This window comes from Electrona antarctica, assembly GCF_951216825.1.
Source record: "Electrona antarctica genome assembly, chromosome: 19".
Lineage (NCBI taxonomy): Eukaryota > Metazoa > Chordata > Actinopteri > Myctophiformes > Myctophidae > Electrona > Electrona antarctica.
This window is the reverse complement of record NC_136800.1, coordinates 21,018,192-21,041,660: the sequence shown is the minus strand read 5'-3', so window position 1 is coordinate 21,041,660 and position 23,469 is coordinate 21,018,192. Positions and strand designations below refer to the sequence as shown.

At 42.1% G+C, this 23,469-nt stretch overlaps 1 protein-coding gene across 1 annotated transcript in view; it reads left to right on the top strand.

Annotated features, from left to right (window-relative positions):
* Nucleotides 1-23,469, top strand: part of LOC306942926 (netrin-G1-like) — a gene marked incomplete at its 5' end in the record, with an annotated part of 98,237 nt that overhangs the window by 38,293 nt on the left and 36,475 nt on the right. Inside the window, 3 exons of the mRNA XM_079529112.1 lie at nucleotides 3,326-3,472; nucleotides 5,669-5,827; nucleotides 6,768-7,105. Of these exons, the coding sequence (XP_079385238.1) occupies nucleotides 3,326-3,472; nucleotides 5,669-5,827; nucleotides 6,768-7,105 (644 nt within the window). The remainder of the gene's footprint in view (nucleotides 1-3,325; nucleotides 3,473-5,668; nucleotides 5,828-6,767; nucleotides 7,106-23,469) is intronic.

Below are 23,469 nucleotides of genomic sequence, written 5' to 3'. Positions count from 1 at the left end.
TCACACACACTCCTCTTTCTTCTCTCCTTGCCTCAGCAGCAGTATAAAATGCAGTATAAAATGTGAATGTCACTTTTACACTTAGTTGCACACTAGTTAGGCAGAAGAAATAGCAGTTTCTACAAGCTCATCACGCGTCCCGTGACTGTTAGCTTAATTGTAGATCAGTTACTTAAGGGAGTGACACCCGACGTATACGACAAGGTTTAAATCCGGCTGTTCTCTCCTAATTGGATGGTGGGGCATAGTTCAAGCCAAACAACAGCCCTCAGTGATGTTCTGTCTTATCGCCTGCTTATCTCCTCTGGCCCAGGAACAGGTCGCTGGTGGAAACCACCCAGATAGCACGGCGTGGTCTCCCTCGGGGGATAAAAGCCACACACTGTCGACTGTATGCCGTGCAAGCCTGATCTGTATCAAAAGTACAGTATCTCTGACTCGCATTCCTCTCATTCCTGGGTTATCGGTCAGGCTTTTATTTGTGCAACTGCATGTGATGGACCTTCAAATGAATTCCTTCAGCAGAGCAAAGTCATCTTTTTTTTTCTCCTTGTATTTATAAGTCCATCTTTCTTTCTCTTTCTCTTCCTATAGGCCTGTCACAATTATTACATAATCGCCTAATCGCAATTATTTGAGATAATCTCAATTATTTTTTGCATAATCGTCAATCATTTCCTGTTGAAAAATGTTCATACATTTTCAAACATTTTTCAATAGCGGAAATAGACTTTGTGTTAACACAACACAAAGTCAGTGATTTCAAGATTTTGATTTAAGTTATTTGTCATATCTGCCCTGTGCAATTTGTGATTCCGAAGGCTAAAAGGCAAACAAATTGTAACGTTGTAATGTTCAATGCAAAAAAACAATTAAATCCTTAATCGCAATTATTTGTACGACAATGAATTGCATGTCAACTTAAATGTGTAATCGTGACAGCCCTATGTCTTTCTTTCTTTCTTTCTTTCTTTCTTTCTTTCTTTCTTTCTTTCTTTCTTTCTTTCTTTCTTTCTTTCTTTCTTTCTTTCTTTCTTTCTTTCATCCTTCCTCCCTTTGTGTCTTATACAGCATGTGATTAAGGAAGCAGGCAGTGCTACTGTGTTACAGTGTTATCTGCAGTGTTATCAGTAAAGCGTGCGAGTGCTCAGTGCATGGTTTGGTTTGGTGTGGATGAATTGTGAGAAGCTCACAACAACAGAGAGATAACGGTGGAGCGACATTGCAAACGCTATCATCTTCACCTTTAGGTAATTTCACGTGCAGAGTGTGGTGTGATTGCTGATTATCGAGCTGCCTTACAGTTGATCTGAATCTCATCAGCGCTTAGTCTCATTGTTCACCGTGCAGAGGTGAGCTGAATGTCAATTGCAGTGTGACTTGCACTGCCTCTCTCTCTCTCTCTCTCTCTCTCTCTCTCTCTCTCTCTCTCTCTCTCTCTCTATCTCAATCTTTCTCACTCATATGCTGACACACATGGACAAACACTCCCTCTCTCTCTTTCTTCTCTCCCTCCATCTCTCTGACACACAGTCCTTCGTTCTATTTACTCTCTCTCTCTCTCTCTCTCTCTCTCTCTCTCTCTCTATTTCTCTTGCATACACAAACAAACATACACATGGAGAAGCTGCACAGTCCTTCTCTCATACACAAACATGTGCATGCACACACACAAACTAACACACACACACACACACACACACACACGCACATGCACACGCACACACGCACACGCACACGCACATGCACACGCACACACACTGGGTGGATGTTGATGGCGCAGGGCAGACGCAAGCCCATGAAAAATGCATGTCCCTTTGCGTGTTTCATAAGAACCCACTCATCGGAATTCTAGTGCCATCTCGAGCGGCAGCGCCACACAGGAATATCAATTACACTTGGCAATTTGGGTGGCAATGTAGGCAGGAGTGGTGCTGAAAGAGAATACGAGACTTGCAGTTATATCGCTGATGAGGAGGTCAATGTCTTCAGCGGCTGTAGGTCCTGCTACGCTCTGAACCTGCAGATTGTAATGCTGGATTTATGCTCCGTCGCTCCGTCGCATACATCAGGCCTACGCTATGCCTCTTAGGCCACATCTAGGCCTGTCCAATTATTACATCATCACACCAGATCATTTGAGATAATCACAATTGTCTTTGCATAATCGTCAATCGTTTCCATGTTGAAATGGAACCTCTCAGTTCACACACGTGTGAACTGAGAGGTGCAGGCTGTGTGTGTGTGTGTGTGTGTGTGTGTGTGCGTGCGTGCGTGCGTGCGTGCGTGTTAGGCTGCTCAACCGTGATACTTTTGGTCATCCAGTGATATTGCAGCTGCGTTTTACTCTAAACGGACATACATAGGGACATACATAGTGACACACACGGCCCGTTATTGGAGGTGTGCACCGCTCAAAAATAGCAGAAATAGCAGATCAACCATTTCTGCTATTTTGTAATTTTTTGTACAAATTATTAAATGTGTCAGTGATTTATTTGTAATTAGCCTTTTTTGTCATATCTATGTGCAATTTCTAATTATGATGCGTAAAAGGCAAACAAATTGTATAACGTTCCAATGTTCAATGCAAAAAAAACGCAATTATTTGCATGACAATGAATCGTCAACTTAAATTTGGAATCGTGACAGCCGTAGCCGCATCGTGAACATAAATCTATTCCTTACCTAACGTGAGGCACAGAATCACGACAGACCAGAGACCCCTGTGGAGACATTTGAAACGTCTACAAGCTCATTATTTAAAGCAGCGTTTATGTGAGTCTGGGAGAACACAATAATGATAGATCCTTAGATGGGGCTCATTTCAAAAACACTTATTCAAAAGATAGATCCATTTGTGGCATAGCAATGTATCACTCTATATAGGAGGCTTCTTTCAGTTGTAAATAGTGTTGGAAGGTATACACAGCAAAGTCCTGAGTGTTAATCGAACATTCTGATCCATTTTAGAGCTCTCAGAGTTAAATTGACACCCAGGATTTTACTATGTATGATGTGCACGGCCAAACTTCGACCATGGGGTTACAGATCTGCTTCTCCACTTTATTGATTCAGCGCTGAAGTTACAGTATAGCACTTTATTGATTTAGCATTAAAGCCATGTCATAAACTATTTTTTTCCATTTGAGAGGTTCAAATATCCTTCTTAAAATTACACCGAGTAGCCTGCTGTAAGCATCGCATCGTTTCCTCCAGAGGAAACGGCTCGTGGATATTTTTAGCGTAATGTATTGCATTCTAATGTAGATATTGCCATTTTAACGTGCACTTTACACCGTCTGCCCGCATCTTGTTTCCACAGGAGAATCCGTACATGTGCAACAACGAGTGCGACGCCAGCACTGAGGAACTGGCTCACCCTCCAGAACTCATGTTTGACTTTGAGGGTCGCAACCCCACCACCTTCTGGCAGTCCACGTCCTGGAAGAAGCACCCCAAGCCTCTGCAGGTAAAAGTGCTGTACTTACAGTTGGGTGCCACCGATATTGTCCCTTATCATTTGACCCATTTAGGCCTGACCTCAAAAGTTTAAAAAATCGTTCTAAATCCTCCAGTTTTCTGAAATAAATATTTTCACGACTTTTCAAAAATAGCAGACCTACAAGCTCGTAGCGCGCCACTTGGTGTTGGCGCTCGTAGCGCGCCAACACCAAAAGGGGTTCCTGCCCAAAATGGGTTAATGGTTAATGTGGTTAAACGCTAACGTGACATGGATGCGTTCCAGGTCTCAATGGATTAAGTGCAATGTTGAGGTATTTGTACTTTACCTGAGTATTTCCAATATTCAATACTTTTACTTTACTTCTACTCCACTACGTCGCGATTAGAGTAGATGTCTTTATTATCCACAAGGGAACATTGTTTTGCTCAGGTCAATGCATACATTCAGGACAATACATAAATATTAGTGATGTCCCGATCACGTTTTTTTGCTTTGATTTTGAGCATCTGCCGTACCGATTTTTCCCGATCCGATATTTATATTTATAGAACACCATCTCGTTTTTTGGCTCCCGATCCGATTCCGATCAATTGAAAATGATGTGATCACCCGATCCGATCGGGACAACCCTAATAAATATACAAATACAATAAAACACCCAGCAAAGTACTAGTAAAATAATTCTAAAATGTAAAAGCTATTTAAAAGAAAGCAAAGTCTCTCTCCACACCATGAAACACTCATGTGTTTGTGTGTGTGTGTGTGTGTGTGTGTGTGTGTGTGTTCAAAAGATTCGTATACGATATAGACATTCCGCATAATGAGTACTTTCTACTTTTGGCACTGTCACAGTTTGACTCAGGAGGAGACGTAGCGTAGGACCCAATTGCAAACAGACAGTCAAGAGGCAGAGCAGGCCAAATGCACGGTGAGAATGAATGCAGGAGAATTCAGAGAACGCTATAGGAAAACATAACTAGGACTGAACACAACATAACATAACAACATCTAAGATCAGGGTTAACCAGACACAGGTGACACTCAAAGACAATCAACACATGGATTGGCTGGGAGACTAAGAAAACTTGTAATCACAGGTAACAGTAACTAGGCAAAATAGGAAACACTAGGTCCTAGGAGATCACTACTTATTAAAAGTATATCATGACAGATACCAATACTTTTGTACTTTTACTGAAGTACATTTTTAACACTGGACTTTTAACTTGTAACAAAGTATTTCTACTGCCAGGTAATTTATTCCGCTTCTGCCACAATGTTTTCACAAGCTTACTCTAATTTTGAAGGAGAAAATGTCCCGGGCTGTCACCCGGAAGTAAACAATGGGCAATGACTATGTAAAGTTGAAAATGTCCCGGGCTGTCACCCGGACGTAAACAATGTCCCGGGCTGTCACCCGGACGTAAACAATGTCCCGGGCTGTCACCCGGACGTAAACAATGTCCCGGGCTGTCACCCGGATGTAAACAATGTCCCGGGCTGTCACCCGGACGTAAACAATGTCCCGGGCTGTCACCCGGACGTAAACAATGTCCCGGGCTGTCACCCGGACGTAAACAATGTCCCAGGCTGTCACCCGGACGTAAACAATGTCCCAGGCTGTCACCCGGACGTAAACAATGTCCCAGGCTGTCACCCGGACGTAAACAATGTCCCAGGCTGTCACCCGGACGTAAACAATGTCCCAGGCTGTCACCCGGAAGTAAACAATGTCCCGGGCTGTCACCCGGAAGTAAACAATGGGCAATGACTATGTAAAGTTTTGCGCGATCGTTATGTAATTCACCCGAAACATTAATGTAAACTTATTATTTCTTATTATTAAAATGTAAAGAGAACATGCATTTAAAATAAACACTGTTTACATTGAAACGGATGGAGGCGGACTTTTTCCACCTCCGTTTCATTTCCTATTATATCGATGGCCTAGCAACCGCAAGCTATCTAAAACCCCTTAAATGACGGAATATTCCGCCAAGGGCGGTGGACGTTTTTTATTTATTTATTTTGAAATTTCCCTGGAGGATATAGTCCCTTGAGTTACAGCAACTCGTTTTCGGGGTCCTCGAGGCACAACATACAACAAGAAACAATTTGAGTTGGATTTGAGATGACGGAATGTTCCGTCAATGGCAGTGAATTGAAGTAAAACATTTGAGTACTTTCCCCCCACCGCTGCAGGTCAACATCACGCTGTCCTGGAACAAGACCGTGGAGCTCACCGACGACATTGTGCTGACGTTCGAGTCGGGCCGCCCCGAACAGATGGTCCTGGAGAAGTCTCTGGACTATGGCCGAACATGGACCCCCTACCAGTTCTACGCTACGGACTGCCTGGAGGTAGGCATGGATGGGACCATATGATAACATCATTATTACCATTATTGTGGTAAAAAATAATCGTGATTAACGATATTATTGCGATGATCAAAATGGGACTCATGTTTACCACTTGAACACCCAGCATCCCTATTCTGGGGGGAACGTTCGCCAACAATAGCCAATCTACAAGCTGACAACGTGTTGGGTTGCAACGCGTTGTCAGCTTGTAGATCTGCCATTTTTTGGCGAATGTGTATAGTGAAATTGATTGATTGAATACTTGATGTAAACAGTACAGTCAGACACTTTGGGCCCTATCTTGCGCCACCCGTTATACCCCTTATCCCTAAACTTATTTGCCATTTTTTACTACAGTACTTTTGAAAAACCTTTTAAAATAGTTCAACTAGCCGATCTACATCGACACATTGTGAGCTTGTAGATCGGCCATTTGAACTAAGGTTTTTCAAAATAGTAAAAGAAAATGGCAAATACGTTTAGGGATAATAAGGGGTAAGGACCGCACAAAACAAAGTTCAGGTTCTATGCTTTCAATTGATAGACGTCTATATCATCACAAAAAATAAAACACTATGGGCCCTATTTTAGTTCAAATAGCCGATCTACAAGCTCACAACCTGTCGATGTAGATCGGCTAGTTGAACAATAATAATAAGAAAAAGGTAAAGAAGTTTAGGGATAAGGGGTAAAGCAGTGACAAAAATAGGGCCATTTACTGTATGTACAAGTATAAGAAAAAAGAAGGGGTATTAGAAATCAGAGGGTACCAAATGTACATATACTTACACTTTATTTCAAACACTTCCGAATTTCAAACAAAGGCTAATTTCTAATGTATGACGGAGCACAATATCACGATACGATCCGCGATACGAGTGTTTTTGTTTTATATCACGATAAACGTTAATAATGCTCATTGTCCCGTCCCCGCCTGGAGGCCTTCACCATGGAGCCCAAGACGGTGAACGAGCTGACGCAGCGCACCCTGCTGGACATCATCTGCACCGAGGACTACTCGCGCGGCTACGTGTGGAAGAACGACAAGACGGTGCGCTTCGAGATCAAGGACCGCTTCGCGCTGTTCGCCGGGCCGCGGCTGCACAACATGGCGTCGCTGTATGGACAGCTGGACACCACCAGGAACCTGCGGGACTTCTTCACCATCACCGACCTGAGGATTAAGCTGCTGAAGCCGGCCACGGGCGCCACCATGGTGGACGAGAACAACTTGTCCCGCTACTTCTACGCCATCTCCGACATCAAGGTCCAGGGCAGGTAGGACTCCCGTCTGGCTTTCTGTCTGTGTCAGCGTGTGTCAGCGTGTGTCAGTGTGTGTCAGCGTGTGTCAGCGTTTGTCAGTGTGTGTCAGCATGTGTCAGCGTGTGTCAGCGTGGGTCAGCGTGGGTCAGTGTGTGTGTGTGTGTGTGTGTGTGTGTGTGTGTGTGTGTGTGTGTGTGCGTGTGTGTGTGTGTGTGTCAGTGAGTGTAGGGCTGTCACGATTACAAATTGTCACACAAATAATTGTGATTAACGATTGAATTGTGTATTTGGCGTTGAACATTGGAACGAATAAAGATTACATTTCTGTTTGCCTCGTGAGTCGTAATCAAAAAATGCACAGGGCAGATAATATGACAGTTAACTGAAATAGTCAAAGCAATTTCTGACATATTCATTACCTAAAAAAAAGGCAAACTGACGCGTTGTAAGCTTTTAGATCAGCTATTTCCACTTTTTTCTGTATGAACATTTTTCCACAACGGTTATGACAATTATGACTAAATAATTGCGATCATCTCAAATAATTGCGATTAGACGATTATGTAATTATTGTGACAGGCCTAAGTGCATAAGTGTGTGCGTGTGTGCACCGGGTGTGGATTCAGGCTTCGAGTGAAAGTCCTAAGTGAATTTTAAAGACCCTGCCCGCCTGTTGGATTGTGATATTGTCATGAATGATGACCCAGATAACAACATGTGATCTACAGTATCCTCATTAGACTCTATTCACGCAGTTCTATCCGGTTCAGTCTGTCACAAAACCCTTTAATGGAAAACAATACGAACGAATGAAATCACAGTGTGCGCTACGATTAAACTCTACCCTCCTGCATTGCTATTACTTTGCATATAACCCTAACGTGACAAGGACGACTAATGGAAAATAGCACCAGTCTCGGGTCGTCTCGTCGGCGCAGGGGAGAAGATTTTAATATTCTCTCTCGCCTGTTTCATTAGAGACCCTCATCATTATTATGCTTTCATCTCATAACCCTGCGCCGCATACTGCTTCCATCATCGTGGCACAAACCACCAGCCCAGGGGAGTTCAATTCCAAGTTGATTCTAACTTGTTGCTTTAAAAGTTCACTCCTTCCTTCCTTTAAAAAAACAAAAACAAACAAAAAAGTTTCTTATTATTTCTATGAAAAGTGTCATGTTGTAAATTAATGTTCAGCCTATACTAATTAGTGGATTCCATATTTTTTATCCCACAATTTTGTAACCCATCTTTTACCTGGTGCCAATTGCCTAAGCTGCAATCCTGGACACTATACGGTTGGAGGCCATCGATATTGTCCTTTTCTTTTTGCTGAGGTTTGCGTGATCTGCGCAAAAGGACAGTTAACCCATTTTGAGCGGGAACCCCTTTTGGTGTTTTAAACATTATGTTATAATTTAGCTATTGAAAAATAGCAGATCTACAAGCTCATAGCGCGCCACCGAGTGGCGCGCTACGAGCTTGTAGGTCTGCTATTTTTGAAAAATCGTGAAAATATTTATTTCAGAAAACTGGAGGATTTAGAAGGATTTTTTAAAATTTTGAGGTCAGGCCTAAATGGGTCAAATGATAAGGGACAATATCGGTGGCACCCAACTGTACTCTCCCCCTGCCCTGAACTGAGCTCATGCTTCCTTCAATGCATGAGAAGTGAGCAGGTCGCTTCTTAACTAGTGGAATCCTGTTCATACGGAACACTTGGGTGTCCACAATCATATCTCAATCATATCCGCAAAGAAAATACATTATGGGTGATTTATACTTAGTTATGCCTATTGTTGCTCACAGGAAATAGCCGATATACAAGCTCACAACACATTGCACCATGACATATTGTGAGCTTGTAGATTTCTGTAGCTAGATTTGCAAGATACAGTGTGCAATCAAGAATAAATCAGGCATTAGTGTGATGGCAGAAGAACAACACGTGTGTGAGTGTGACACAGCATTAGATTAGATTAAAGCAGTGTCCCAAAAAAGCATACCAGTGGTTTATTTTGTGGGGTTTAAAAAACATTATCAATTATAGAGGTATTATGAATAATAAGGTTGCAAAACCATCTACAGTGTTTAACAGACCCACAGGGCATTCAATTAGACCAAACTAAGTAGTCTAGAAGTCAGGTTTCCGCTGGAATTCACACAAATAAAAGACCCAAGGCTGCTTTACTTTACTTTCAGATGGAATGCCTTTCTTCTGACTTATTGGCAGCGTGCTTTCAGCATGAAATATGAGAGACCGGCGGCTATGACAACCTCCTCTGCATCGGAATTATGTCTATAAAATTTTATTATTTGCAATTTGTGTTGCATTATGTAAAAGGTTCTTCTGAGATAGCGGGCAAACATTAAAATGTATGTGAAGTCTTTATTTCCCAGCAGGCTCCTTGAATGAAGCACTGATTCATATACTGTATGCTTAACCACTCGACTCAAATTATAACTCACGTAAAAGTTGGGTCCACGTCGCAGTAAACGACAACTTTCAAGGTTTGTCATGTGCGCCATTTCCATTGTCAAGCCTCTGCAGATCAGAGGTTTTTTAAAGAAATGAAAACATTGTAATTTCACAGCGCATGCAAATGGACATAAAACTGCTACAGCTGGGTTTTCCAAATGGGACCAATGTAGCTGTGCTCTGGTTGGTTTATGTGAGAATAACTACGGTTGGTAATGACCCATCAGATGGGCCCTAGGTGAATTGAAAACAGTTAGTCCCTAATTAGAATTCAGTTGACTTCAGTATAGCGGATTAGAACCATTAGCACCCTGCGCTAATTGGTGGGAGACTAATCTTGTAATTAAGAGCATGTGCTGCTGATGAAATGGTAACCATCGGGGACACTTTGGCGGAGCAGAGAGATACTTGTAAACATTCCAAACCCCAGCCAGACGCCACTTCCAAATCCAACATATCCCAGGTTTCACAGTGATGACTGGACTGATGGAATATAAAAGGAATTATACTTGGCATAATTAACAACATTACAACAAAAACATTTGTTTTGTTTTTTATGTTTGAGCAGTGCAGAGATTTCAGCTTTAAATGACATTTTATGTCAATGATCTTGTCAGAGGATTGATGGAATTGGCTGTAAGGCATTTTCTTTCCCTTTAGAAAGGTTACGTTTCGGGGTATTTCTGTTTTTATTGGACAGCACAATGAAAGATGACAATAAGCGGAGGAATGACAGGGGTAGCATGCAACACTGGACAGATTCTGAACTCGTGGCCATGCATAGACTCTAGTCCACATGTTTTCAAAGAGATGAGGAGCTCCTGACAGCGCCGGGGGGGTCCGTTCAAAAGTAGAGGAATAGGAAAATCATACAAAATAATTTCCGTTGAAACAAGAGCGCCGAAGTCCTGACGTCACTCGCTCATCCCTTGGTTCTGCCTGGTTCACGGAAGTCATTTCTCTATGGAGAATAACATGGGGTCAAAAATCATTTTTTATAGTTTATAGTTATAGTTTCATATAACCATATGTGGTCGCTGCGTTATTGTCAGGGAGGTGTCTTTGTATCGTTTGCGACAGTCAGTCACTCATATGATACAGTCTGTTTCTAGCGAAAATGTAACTAATTCAGTAGCAGTAACAATAGCGTTTTCTCTCAGTCAGTTGATTCTTCATATCCATATGAGTGAAGCGGCCTGGATGATTTGTTTATTTTTCAAACACAGTTATTATAGGAGGTGATCTAAAATACCCTTATGGGGATTACAATGCAAATAAAAAGTACATGAACCCATGGATTTGCACCCTCTACCGATATTAACATCAGACTTCAGTGCTCTATTATAAAATATTTAGATTGATTGACTGATTGATTGATTGATTGATTGATTGATTGATTGATTGATTGATTGATTGATTGATTGATTGATTGATTGATTGATTGATTGATTGATTGATTGATTGATTGATTGATTGATTGATTGATTGATTGATCGATTGATTGATTGATTGAATTCTTTATTAACTCATTGACTGACAGAATTGTTTCAGTATGTGTCCAAGCAGTAGTCTGACCAGTTTGTTGTGGGATGTCTGGAGCCTTGTTTTTAAGGCCTTTGTGATGACTCCTGGTATAGACTCCTCAGTGTATTCCTACTGTCTTTTAGCTGGAAAGATTTTCCTTCTGTTTCATTGGTAGAATAGATACAATTGAAACGGAAGTTGTGTAGATTTCCTGTCGATTCTTGTAGATTGTCTTTTATATTGGTTATTTCCGCTATTTTCATTACATTTTAACCCATTTTGGGCGGGAACCCCTTTTGGTGTTTGAAACATTATGTTATAATTTAGCTATTGAAAAATAGCAGATCTACAAGCTCATAGCGCGCCACGAGTGGCGCGCTACGAGCTTGTAGATCTGCTATTTTTGAAAATATTTAAAAATATTTATTTCAGAAAACTGGAGGATTTAGAAGAATTTCTTTTAATTTTGAGGTCAGGCCTAAATGGGTTAAAGCCATTTTACAATAGCACTATTGTACAATGAACTCAGATATTACCTCAAGATGTCGTAGAAGAGTATAGGTGATTTACTAATTAGCGATGCCGGCAGGTGGTATTCCCTCTCGAGCCCCATCAGAGGAAAATTCCTATGCCTCGGTCAGGCGCACTCTCCCAATATACACACTACACTAGCGCTGTAAACATGAATTGATGGGCTTTAAATTGCAAGGCCTGGTTTCCCGGCACAGCATTCACCATCTCCCGCAGATATCTTATTTGGCCATTCATTAGAAAGAGCAGCAAAAGGTGGTTTGCAGGGAAAATAAGCAATTTTGCCAATTCTCCATCCTGCCCTCGGGCATCAAATTCAATTTTCCACCAAAAGTTTGTTGGCGAGAAAGAAAAGAAAATAAACATACGATTTCGGTCCAGAGGTGGATCAGTAACTCACTTGCAAGCGGAGTGGGATGGAGGGAGCCGGGGAGAGGCTGATTAGTGTTTCCTTTCCAGCAGGCTCAGCAGCCTTCTGGCCACCTCCAAATGTGAAAGCCTTATCACAGAATGACCATCCTGTCCGGGACAGGTTTTTTTCTTTATTTTTATTTTTCTAAACACAGAAAGCTCTACCTTTTGGTCAGAAGGCGGCTAAATATTTGCTGTGGCAGGTGTTGACCAATGGGAGGTGTTGTTGCCAGTAGCTATACCTTTTTTTAAACGACGTGGTATTTCCTCCGGCCAAATAGACAGAGACAAAGAATTATCATTTTAATTGCTAGTAGTAGGTCAAAATTCTTTACCAATTGAATACAAATATTTTGTTTTGGACACCGTTCTTATAGGATAGAGCATTTCTCACTTTCATAGACTCTGGTCCTTTGCCCTTTCTGTGTCTTGTCTAGATGAAGTAAAAGCATATTCTTCCATTCCCTCACTGCTCGCTGCAGCTCCCCTAGTATAAAGCCATCACAGTGCATGCAGTGGTTATTGATTTATAATGTTATTCCACATCAACGAAAACAAAAAAACCTTGAGCCGCATGGGGCTGTCCCACCTTTCACGTCTGCCCCTCCATCGTTCTTTACTTATTGATCAGATGTCTCCTCGTTAATTAAGACATGACCACTGCCGGTCGTTGGGTTTGGGCAGTGCTGCCAGCTCGGAGCACACACACATCTGCAGGGGTTGTAACCAGGGCCTGGGAACAGAAAAGGCAGCTAATCCATAAGTGCTAATGTGCTATTTCTCTCATCTCTCTTCCCTCTCCGTATACTCTATTTCCCCTACCCTGCTTTTTCTGTGTCTCTTTTCTACCCTTCCCCTTCTACATTGTCTGCCACCCCACATCCCCCCACCCCCCCCCCCCCCCCCCCCCGCCCCCCACCCCCCCCCCCCCCCACACCCCCCCCCCCCCCCCCCCCCTCTCTCTCTCTCTCTCTCTCCCTCCCTCTCTCTCTCCTCTCCTCTCTCTCCTCTCTCTCTCTCTCTCTCTCTCTCTCTCTCTCTCTCTCTCTCTCTCTCTCTCTCTCTCTCTCTCTCTCCTGCTGCCTGCTGCTTTGTCCCGTGTCTCTTTTCTCAATATGTCCTTGAGGTCAAATTAAGCTTTAAACAACAGCATTATAACATCTCATAATGGTGACCTGTGCAGTTTAAGAGTAAAAGTACCCCCTCCCCATTGTTCAATTAAATGTAATCTTTGAAGGAATTCTAGCATTGTAGCCTACCGATGAGTGCCGATGATAATGACCTTTTGGAAATCTCTATAGTCTAAGTGAGGTGGTCTTTAATTAGCATACCGTACTTCATTATATCCCCTCCCTGCAGATTATGATGCATACCTGAGCAGTTAAAGGACGGTTTTAAGAGGAGACTGTATAGCATGTGCACCTGATTCTGCAGAATAGGAAGCCAAAAATAAGAATGTATATACGGTATGGTAAAGCACATTTAGAATAAGAATGTATATACGGTATGGTAAAGAACATTTTTGAATAAGAATGTATATACGGTATGGTAAAGCACATTTAGAATAAGAATGTATATACGGTATGGTAAAGCACATTTAGAATAAGAATGTATATACGGTATGGTAAAGCACATTTAGAATAAGAATGTATATACAGTATGGTAACGCACATTTAGAATAAGAATGTATATACGGTATGGTAAAGCACATTTAGAATAAGAATGTATATACGGTATGGTAAAGCACATTTTGGTCTGCACATGTGTTGGCACATGCACTGGCACCTCACACTAATAATGAATGCGCTGATTTGTCAGAGCTGATGTCCTATAAGTCACAACGTTTGTTATCGTTCTAAATGGATTCATTATCATAAGCAGTATAAATAGCTGATCTATAAACGAAGCTCACAACAATGCAATGCGTTGTGAGGTTGTAGATGAAACATTTCAGCTATAGCCTGGCCCTATATGACAAAGTATTTAGGGCTTAAGTGATTAAACCTTAAACCTTGAACCTTAATATATGTTATGTATTATGTTATATGTTATAACCTCCTGCATCCACCTCTCTGTCTGTCTGTCGTGTCTGATTGGTAGCATATCTCGAACAAACTTAAAATAAAACATTAAAATAAAAAAAACATTTAAAACCTATATGAACACAGTCATAGCAAACACAACACAAGAAAGAGCTAATCAAGGTCCCAAGAAGAACTGATTATTAACACAAAGTGACGCGTTGTGAGCTTGTAGATGTACTATTTTCAAATTGTCAATATAGAGCTGAAAAGATTAATATATCTTTTGTATTAATTAATAATCCAAATCTACAAAGTAACTAAAGTTTCCAAATAATTGTATTTGAATGTTTGGCTCTGAGATGTAGTGGAGTAGAATACAAGTATTGAAAATCAGAAATACTAAATAATTTTTTTGCAGATGGACATCTTTTTATACATTATTTCGAGCCCCCCGGCCAAGCCCTGCACTTCCCCAATTCCTGGAGGGATTTGCCTGTATATCACACATTAGATTCAAACTGAGTCTCACACTTCAAAGACTTCTTGGAAGAGTTTTGAAGTCTGCACTGCAGTGCATTCATTCCACATACAGTATACTGTTTGTACTGTAGATCAGACATGGGCAACTGGTGGCCCGGGGGCCACATGTGCCCCCCACCTTCACTTGGTTAATATCTGAATATTGATATACACTGTTTATCTATTTATTTCAGCTGTTACAATTCCAAACATGCAAACATGACCTGCTTTAATTACTTTGGTCTAAGGTTAATGAGTAGTAAAATGCTATTGTCTTTTTTATGAATGTATTTGTATTTAGTTCATAAAGTTAACAACATAATTAAAGGCATTTGAAAGGCATTTGAAATTAATTACAAATGTTACTTTTCACGATTCCAATTAAAAAAATCTGGATTTCAATTCAAATATAGAAAGAAATAGCTAATCTACAAGCTCAAAACTTGTCGCAGTGCGAGCTTGTAGATCGGCTAGTTTTGCTACGACAGTAATATGCAATGTGGCCCTCTGGGGTGAGTGTGTAAATATATATAGTGGCCGTCTCTATCATCAAAGTTGCCCATCCGTGCTGTAGATCAGCATCTCAAGGACGTCTGTTATGTGTGGTTCTAACCTGGTTTACACACAGGAATATACATGCAGTGATTATACTGTATATACACATATATATTGTTGCTGTCGGCAGAAACCTCTTATCTCCATATTATATTCTATGTTTTTGTGGGGTTTTTTTCCACAAATGAACAGTAACAAGTTTGATCATACTACTACAGCATCACACAAAAGTAGCACGCACGCATACACACGCATCATAGAAATTAATCAATATAGTTATTTTGAAAATGTGTCTTGGATGGATTATACTCGGAGGATGCGCCGATGCGATAGATTTGACAGATTGCTGCGCTGAGCGCCAGTGATTATGACAAGTGCAACACTGACGTCTTCAAGCATTCTTTTGAGTGTGCATGCGTCAAAAGAGCAGTAGCCCACTCGCTATTAGGGCAGCGTGGGAACCATGAAGGACTTTGGAGTGCTGGCTATTACTTTCATATTGTGAATCTTCATGAGCCGTGCACCCGGCAAACCACATCATACAGACAGTTTTTGTTGTGTATATGTGCTCACAACCCCACAGTTCCCTTACATCCGCATCACACACACACACACACCCAACCACGTGCACGTGCACGCAGCCTTTTCACAGCTGCAGCCCTCTAAGCATCTGCCCTGTGAACCGTGACAGCTGTAGCCGCGTTGATTGACAGAGTTGAAAAGTCAGGTTCAAGTGCAGGTTCAAACGACCCCTGGTGTTTCTCTGCTATACACCCCTGCTAAGCCCCCCCTCCTCCACCCATCGCTACCTACCCAGTGCCCCCGTCGAGCCTTATCTTTCCCACCCCCAGATGTCTCACACACGTGGCGACGTTCCCTGCCAATCATGTTCCCAGGTCTCCGATGTTTAATTAGAGCTAATTAAGGGCGGGGGCATTCTTTGTAAATAATAAATGGGGAGTCAGAGAGGAGCACATCAACATAAATTGTACCCCCGAGGACCCTGCAGCAAGCAATGGAATTGGAATATCAAGATGTCCTTTTGCTCCGTTAATTGTATGATCAAGCGTTACCTGTCGCGTGTCAGATATGGGGTCTCCATGGGTTCATTCTTCTACAGTATGACGATGTGTACAGCATAACATTACAGCGTATGGATGTATGTACACTACACTACAGCATACATTACAGACATTATTACAGCATATGGATGGGATTTATTTTACGTATGGGAATGATGACGTTTTGTTGTGTGTACACACGTATTGTACAGAATATTATGTAGAATATTGTTGCTGTCGTGTTATTTTTGTGTGAATGAATGTACCACTTGATCATACCACTACGCCCGGGTTAGAGACAATATATTTTATGTATGAATAAAGGTCTGTTCATTGTGTGACTCTGATGTAGATCTTGATCGTGATGTAGGTTGAATGAATATCTGTATAGTGTGATTTATATATATTATGTAATAACAGTGCATGAGTGTATACTATTATGTTTACACTATCCTATACATGCTTTTACATTTTGACATACTGTACATTTAGCACCCATTTATAGTACATATGTATCTGCATGGCTGTGTCTATGTATGCATGCATACATCATCAGCTTCAGTGTGTGTGTGTTCATGTCTGCATGCATGCGTGCATGTATATCCTTTCATCAGGCTCTGGAAAGGTGCAGTTTTACGTCATGCAAACGTGACGTGAAATGTTAAACCGAAAAGTTATTTTGAATTTTACTCTACATCTCGGCATGAGGCGTTTGCACACGCACGCACGCACGCACGCACGCACGCACGCACGCACGCACGCACGCACGCACGCACGCACGCACACACACACACACACACACACACACACACACACACACACACACACACATACACGCAGGTATCTACCCATCCACTAATTTCCATATTAATATGTTCTCCCATCGTGTATCCGTTGTCTTTGTAGCTTACGGTGTATGAGAGAAGCACTCAATGAAAAGGGGGGAGGGGGGAGTACTAGACATGACAATACTATATGCCCACAACCCACATCAATGCATGTAACCCCAATAATAGGCCCTGTCAAATCACAGGCTTGCAGTGGTGGGTACAGCTGCCGGGGCCACGAACGTGCAAATTCAAATCTCATTTTCAGCAGCGAAGAATTGCAGCCGTGCGAGAATTAACTTGTGATCCATCCCTTAATATTTCTCTGGCAATTTGGAAAGCCTCGCGGCAGGCAGGCGGGGCTACTTCATATTTCGAGGAGGAGGAGGAGGAGAGACGCAAACAATTTGCTTGAGATGTATTACATTACGCACCCGGGACGAATGGCGGGAATTGGCCGCGGCGGTGCCGAAAACAAGGCCCTCTAATCGGACTCTTCAATTTCACGGTGACACGGCCCACTGTAATGAGGTGACGCTTGTTGACAAGTGATCCTCGTGGGCAGAAAAAAAGTTCAATGCCATCCAATATACAAAAAGAATGGATATATGGGGGATGGGGTGTAGCTGTCAAAGTCGTTACGTTGGCTGAATTCCCCTTGTTCTCGCTCAAATGGCTTGTTGTTGTTGTTGACACTGCAGGAATTCATTTCTGGGGAGGGTTTTCTGAAGGTGAACAAGTGGAAGGATCCTTATTGCAATTCTAGGTTTCATGTCACGCCGGATTTATACTAAGGTTGGTTGCGTGTCATGTGCTGAAAATATCCGATCTACAAGCTTAGAATGCATCACCGCTGCGATGCGTTCTGAGCTTGTAGATCGGATATTTTCGGTGCATAAGTAAGAGTGTGAGACCCGCATGGACCTTAGGAAAAATGGCTGTAGTGTTGATTACAAAACATACGTGCGTGCGTGCGTGCGTGCGTGCGTGCGTGCGTGCGTGCGTGCGTGCGTGCGTGCAAATGGTTCCAATCTGGGAGCGTAGAACTCATTTAAAACTAGTCACATGGCTTGCCGGTGGCATCCGGCACGTTATCGTCTCAAAATGTCACATCTTTTAATGATCCAGCTTTCTTGCAGAACACATTCTTCTCCTTCTCAAAGCCACACAATTTATTCAAGAAAATAATGTTAAAAGCCCCCATTGTTAGAATGGTTCAAGACCCCCCTTTTCATGTCCAAAAAGGAAAAGAAAAATGGAATGCCCTTCATTTAGAGGACCATCCTTGCATAAATGTTGTGCAATCATAAAATCTTCAATCCATAACTTGTTTAACAAGTATGGTAGAGTATCTTAATACATGTTTTATTTTATATTTTATTGGAATAACATTTAAAGAACCTATCACTGATCTGCAGCTACTCAGTCAGGGGTATAAATAAACTGGATGATTAAATATCCTTGAGCTTTATGGGATTACAGTCACATGCTGAGGATGTGTTTGTTCAGCCTCTTCTTGAAGGATGAATACTTGATTTAATGTCTCCAACAACCGCAGGAGGAAGGCTGTTCCATGTTGTTATAGCTAGCAGAGTGGAGAAACCTCATGTCAAGGCGCATTGGTGTTTCACTTGAGGATTTAGACTTGGTAGTACACTCCGGGTGATTCGACCTGGGATGTGAGCTTGCGGTAGCAACTGGGAGTATTCATCTTATAAGCAACAGTTAAGGCCGGTTCTAGGGGAGGCAGGGGTGGGCAGAGCCCAACCAAATGTGATCCTGCCCACCCAATCAAAAGTTATGAGATCTTTTTTTTTTTTTTTTTTACAGACAACCTTTGTCGGTAGCGAGGTGGAGGGACCCGACAGAGAAGCGTTCAGAGCAACACAACACAGAGTGCAGTCAAATGTAGTCAGCTTCATTTATATTTTGTTGAATGAAATGGTGCACAGAAAATAGAAGATCTACAAGCTCCAATAAGTCGCAGTGCGTTGTGAGCTTGCAGCATGCCACTCACCGAATCCAAGCAGAAGTCCTCACAAGTATGTAAATTCCTGCATCCCCTCAAAAGGTTGTAATTTAACTTGCGTCATACTCAGGCAATCCTCAACCGATTGTTATAATTCCAAGTGGTACTGTATACTCCGTGAAGTGTATATTTTCATTGGGTGTACAATCATGTTTTTTATATGCCTTTATCAAACGATATGGAGAGAGATGGTCGGGTTCTAATACCCAAGCCTTGTGAGCCATGCAGCCTGTTCATGCACTGAGCGGTGGTGCATGGCTTCAATTAGGGATTTTCCCAGCGGTTAATTTCACTGAAGTGTACAACCTTTATTCAAATAGTTGAAAATGTATTCATTAAAAAACTGACAATGTATTTTGATCTACTGTATAAGGCCAACCCTCATTTGAAAGAATATATTAAGAGTATATGACAGCATTTAAAAATGTTTATACTATTGGAATTTTACACAGCTGTACTAAATAACTATAATTACATCATGGTGTTTGCACGAATCTGGATCAAATCAATTACGCAGCAGAGCAGAGCTGCCTATATAAGCTCCCCTATTCTCAATATTAAATCAAAAAGACAAAAGATGTTGCCTGCTATTCACAAAAAAACATGCTCGACAGGAACTGTAACCAAATAATGGCCTGGTGCAGGCCGGTGCAAAAATAAACTAGAAAAAGTGCCCCTCGGGGCACAGGTCTCCACCAGGGCAGGTATAGACCAATGTGACCAATGTGAAAAGGGTGCCATTTCTTCTTACGCCTTGGATGGCAAATGGATGATTTGAGGCATTATGTTCCAAAAATGTGTTTTGCAAAAATTCACCTGTTGGTGGCACAATAACAGGCCAATGTGAAAAGGGTGCAGCCTAGTAGGAAAGTCCGTGAAAGATTTCACGTAAATTGCACGCTGCATTCATGATTTGAGGCTTTTTGTTCAAACGGGCAAATCCTGCAAACTTTAGGATGGAATATGAAATATCGGACAGATCCGTCTTGAACACATGACTATAGAGATAGTGTGTAACGATTTGCGGGATTTTTGGACAGAATCTGGAGGAGTAATATAAAATAAATTGTTTTTCAAAAGTCGGCCTCCTGGTGGCGCTATAACAGGCCGTTCTTGAAAATTTGGGCCAGAGGTTCATCGTTGGCATCCATGGAGTGTGTGTGCAAAATGTGGCATCGACCGGCTTAACTCATTCCATGCCCATGACGTGATTAACAACATTTACACTGGAGGGCGCTGTTCACTATGTTTTGGATGAGTTTGGTGACACGTTGGGACACGTTGATCACGTGACCGGAAAAATAATAGTCACATGCGAGTGCACAGGACAATGGAAAACAGCTTGTGGAGCGAGGTCTCAATAACAGCTTGTAACTTTCAAACGGATTGTCACGTGTAGACCATGATTTGTTTCCGATTCTACAACATCTGTGGGCGTCATTTGAGAGCGCTCGTGCATGGAATGGAGCGACGCAAAATATTCTGTGATTTTTCTGGCCATAGAAAGTTAACCCCTTAAAACCAGGAAAGCACGTGTGTCATTTTAGATTTTAGCTATTATATAGCACTTCGGCTATTAAGAATTAGCAGATGTACAAGCTCATGCCTCGTGCCACGCTATGAGCTTGTAAATATCTAAGACCCACACATAAGAAAACCCTTTACCTGTACTTTTTGTGGTAAAAGCGCTCAAACTTTCTTTTTTACATGCCTTGATCTCCTTAAATCCCCCCTCCCCTCTCTTTCTTCTTCCCTTTGTTTGTGTTTCTTGGAAAATAATACATGATGGGAACTACGCACCAAAACGAATAGAGCACCGAAGTCTGACGTCAATATCGGTAGAGGGCGCAAATCCACAGGTTCATATACTTTTTATTTGCATTGTAATCCCCAGGGGGATTTTAGTTTGCCTCATATAAGAACTGTGTTTGAAAAATAAACAAATCATCCAGGCCACTTCACCCATATGGATATGAAGAATCAACTGACTGAGAGAAAACGCTAAAGTTATTATGTTACAGCTGCTGAATTAGTTAAATTTTCGCTAGAAACAGACAGTATCATATATGAGTGACTGACTGTCGCAAACGATACAGAGACACCTCCCTGACAATAACGCTGAGACAGCTTGTTTATTTTTGGACCACAATGCTTATAGTAGACGATATTAAGATGCACCCCATGTTATTCTCCATAGAGAAATTACTTCCGTGAACCAGGGGAATCGAGGGGATGCTCATATAGCTTCTTACACATCTGTGTAAATTGTGCTCCGCCCAGGAATTGTGTCGCTCCACAGTTGCGCGGGAAGGATGCTGAGTTATATAAAGTGCTTGCAGCTCGGTTTCATCATATCACCTTGTTAAATTACCATGTCACACTAGACGACTGGATGTTGAAAGCAGCACAAACATGTTTGGAATGACAAGTACCCCTATGGTGGATTTAACCACATGCACCCTAGCACCCAATACGAACTCTGGCACCCTGGCACCCTATATGAACCGTGGCACATGAACCCTGGCACCCTACACGAACCCTAGCACATGAATACAATAATAGGGGAACATTCAGCAACATTTTCGACCGGGAGATCTGATGTAGAGGGAGGGAAAAAAGGAGGTATCCAAGTACAGACTCCTGCGGGTCCCCGTGGTCAATGAAGTACAAGGAGTTTAATTGGTTAACCCATTATTTTATCAACTTATGTTAAATCTACGTTCACCCAATTATTTCCAGATGCAGCGCTGGCTGCTTATCAGCAATTACATACATGAATAATTTGAAAGCTTAATCACAAAATACTTATTAATATACTGATTATGCTATTATTATATAATATATAATATATATAGGCTACTAATAATAATTGTATCGACGCAGCGCTCAAGGCAAAAAAAAACCTTCATAATTAATTTTCATTTCATGCTGTCAAATATTTCAGGCATCACCGTAGTTGTCATCGTTGTTGATCGTGGTAGACAATATTTTGGAACAGCAGTTGACGAGCGATCGTTTTGGATGGGTTTTTTTGGGGAAGAAAAAACAACAACAAAGCTCTGAAAAGTGTTGAATGGAAACCTTGTGTTACGGCCAAAAGCTAAGCCGACTTCCTGGATGTTTTAACCCATGTATTAAAACCCTTTTAGAAACGTATGCGTAGAATCGGCCTCAGGTCTTTATGGGTTAAACCAAACGGTCCCCCATGTGTCAAAGCCCATGTAGGTTCCAATTCATCACTGAAGCTCGCTCACGCACGCACGCACGCACGCACGCACGCACGCACGCACGCACGCACGCACGCACGCACGCACACACACACACACACACACACACAGACATCAATAAGCGTTCCCCCACCCTGACGTTGGGGGGATGGATGGATCATAATATGTCAGCCAACAGGTTCCATGGCGTTCTGGGCATTGATCAGTAAAACTTCCAGCCGGACCAAAGTTTGCTCTCTGCAGCCTTCATCTCCGCTCAGCTGTCAAGAAACTGTTGCTGCCTGTAGCTCATAGGCGAGAAGTTCTACAGGGAACCAGCTCAGTATGCATTTATGCAGCATGGTCGGCCATTACAGGACTTAACCTTGGACATGTTGTGTTCCCAGGGGGAGGTTAATGGTCAGTGTAGTATATGGAGACGAATGGTGCTGCAGATATCGCTTACAGCAATGATGGAGGCTGAAGGGTCTCCATAAATTCATTTTTTGGTTGGGAAATACAAATAAAATGGAATTCAGCAAACATGGCAAACATCCAGTAGTTGGCCAGCACAGTCCAACATGGCAAACATCCAGTAGTTGGCCAGCACAGTCCAACATACAAACATCCAGTAGTTGGCCAGCACAGTCCAACATACAAAGATCCAGTAGTTAGCCAGCACAGTCCAACATACAAACATCCAGTAGTTAGCCAGCACAGTCCAACATACAAACATCCAGTAGTTGGCCAGCACAGTCCAACATACAAACATCCAGTAGTTAGCCAGCACAGTCCAACATACAAACATCCAGTAGTTAGCCAGCACAGTCCAACATACAAACATCCAGTAGTTGGCCAGCACAGTCCAACATACAAACATCCAGTAGTTAGCCAGCACAGTCCAACATACAAACATCCAGTAGTTAGCCAGCACAGTCCAACATACAAACATCCAGTAGTTGGCCAGCACAGTCCAACATACAAACATCCAGTAGTTAGCCAGCACAGTCCAACATACAAACATCCAGTAGTTAGCCAGCACAGTCCAACATACAAACATCCAGTAGTTAGCCAGCACAGTCCAACATACAAACATCCAGTAGTTGGCCAGCACAGTCCAACATACAAACATCCAGTAGTTAGCCAGCACAGTCCAACATACAAACATCCAGTAGTTAGCCAGCACAGTCCAACATACAAACATCCAGTAGTT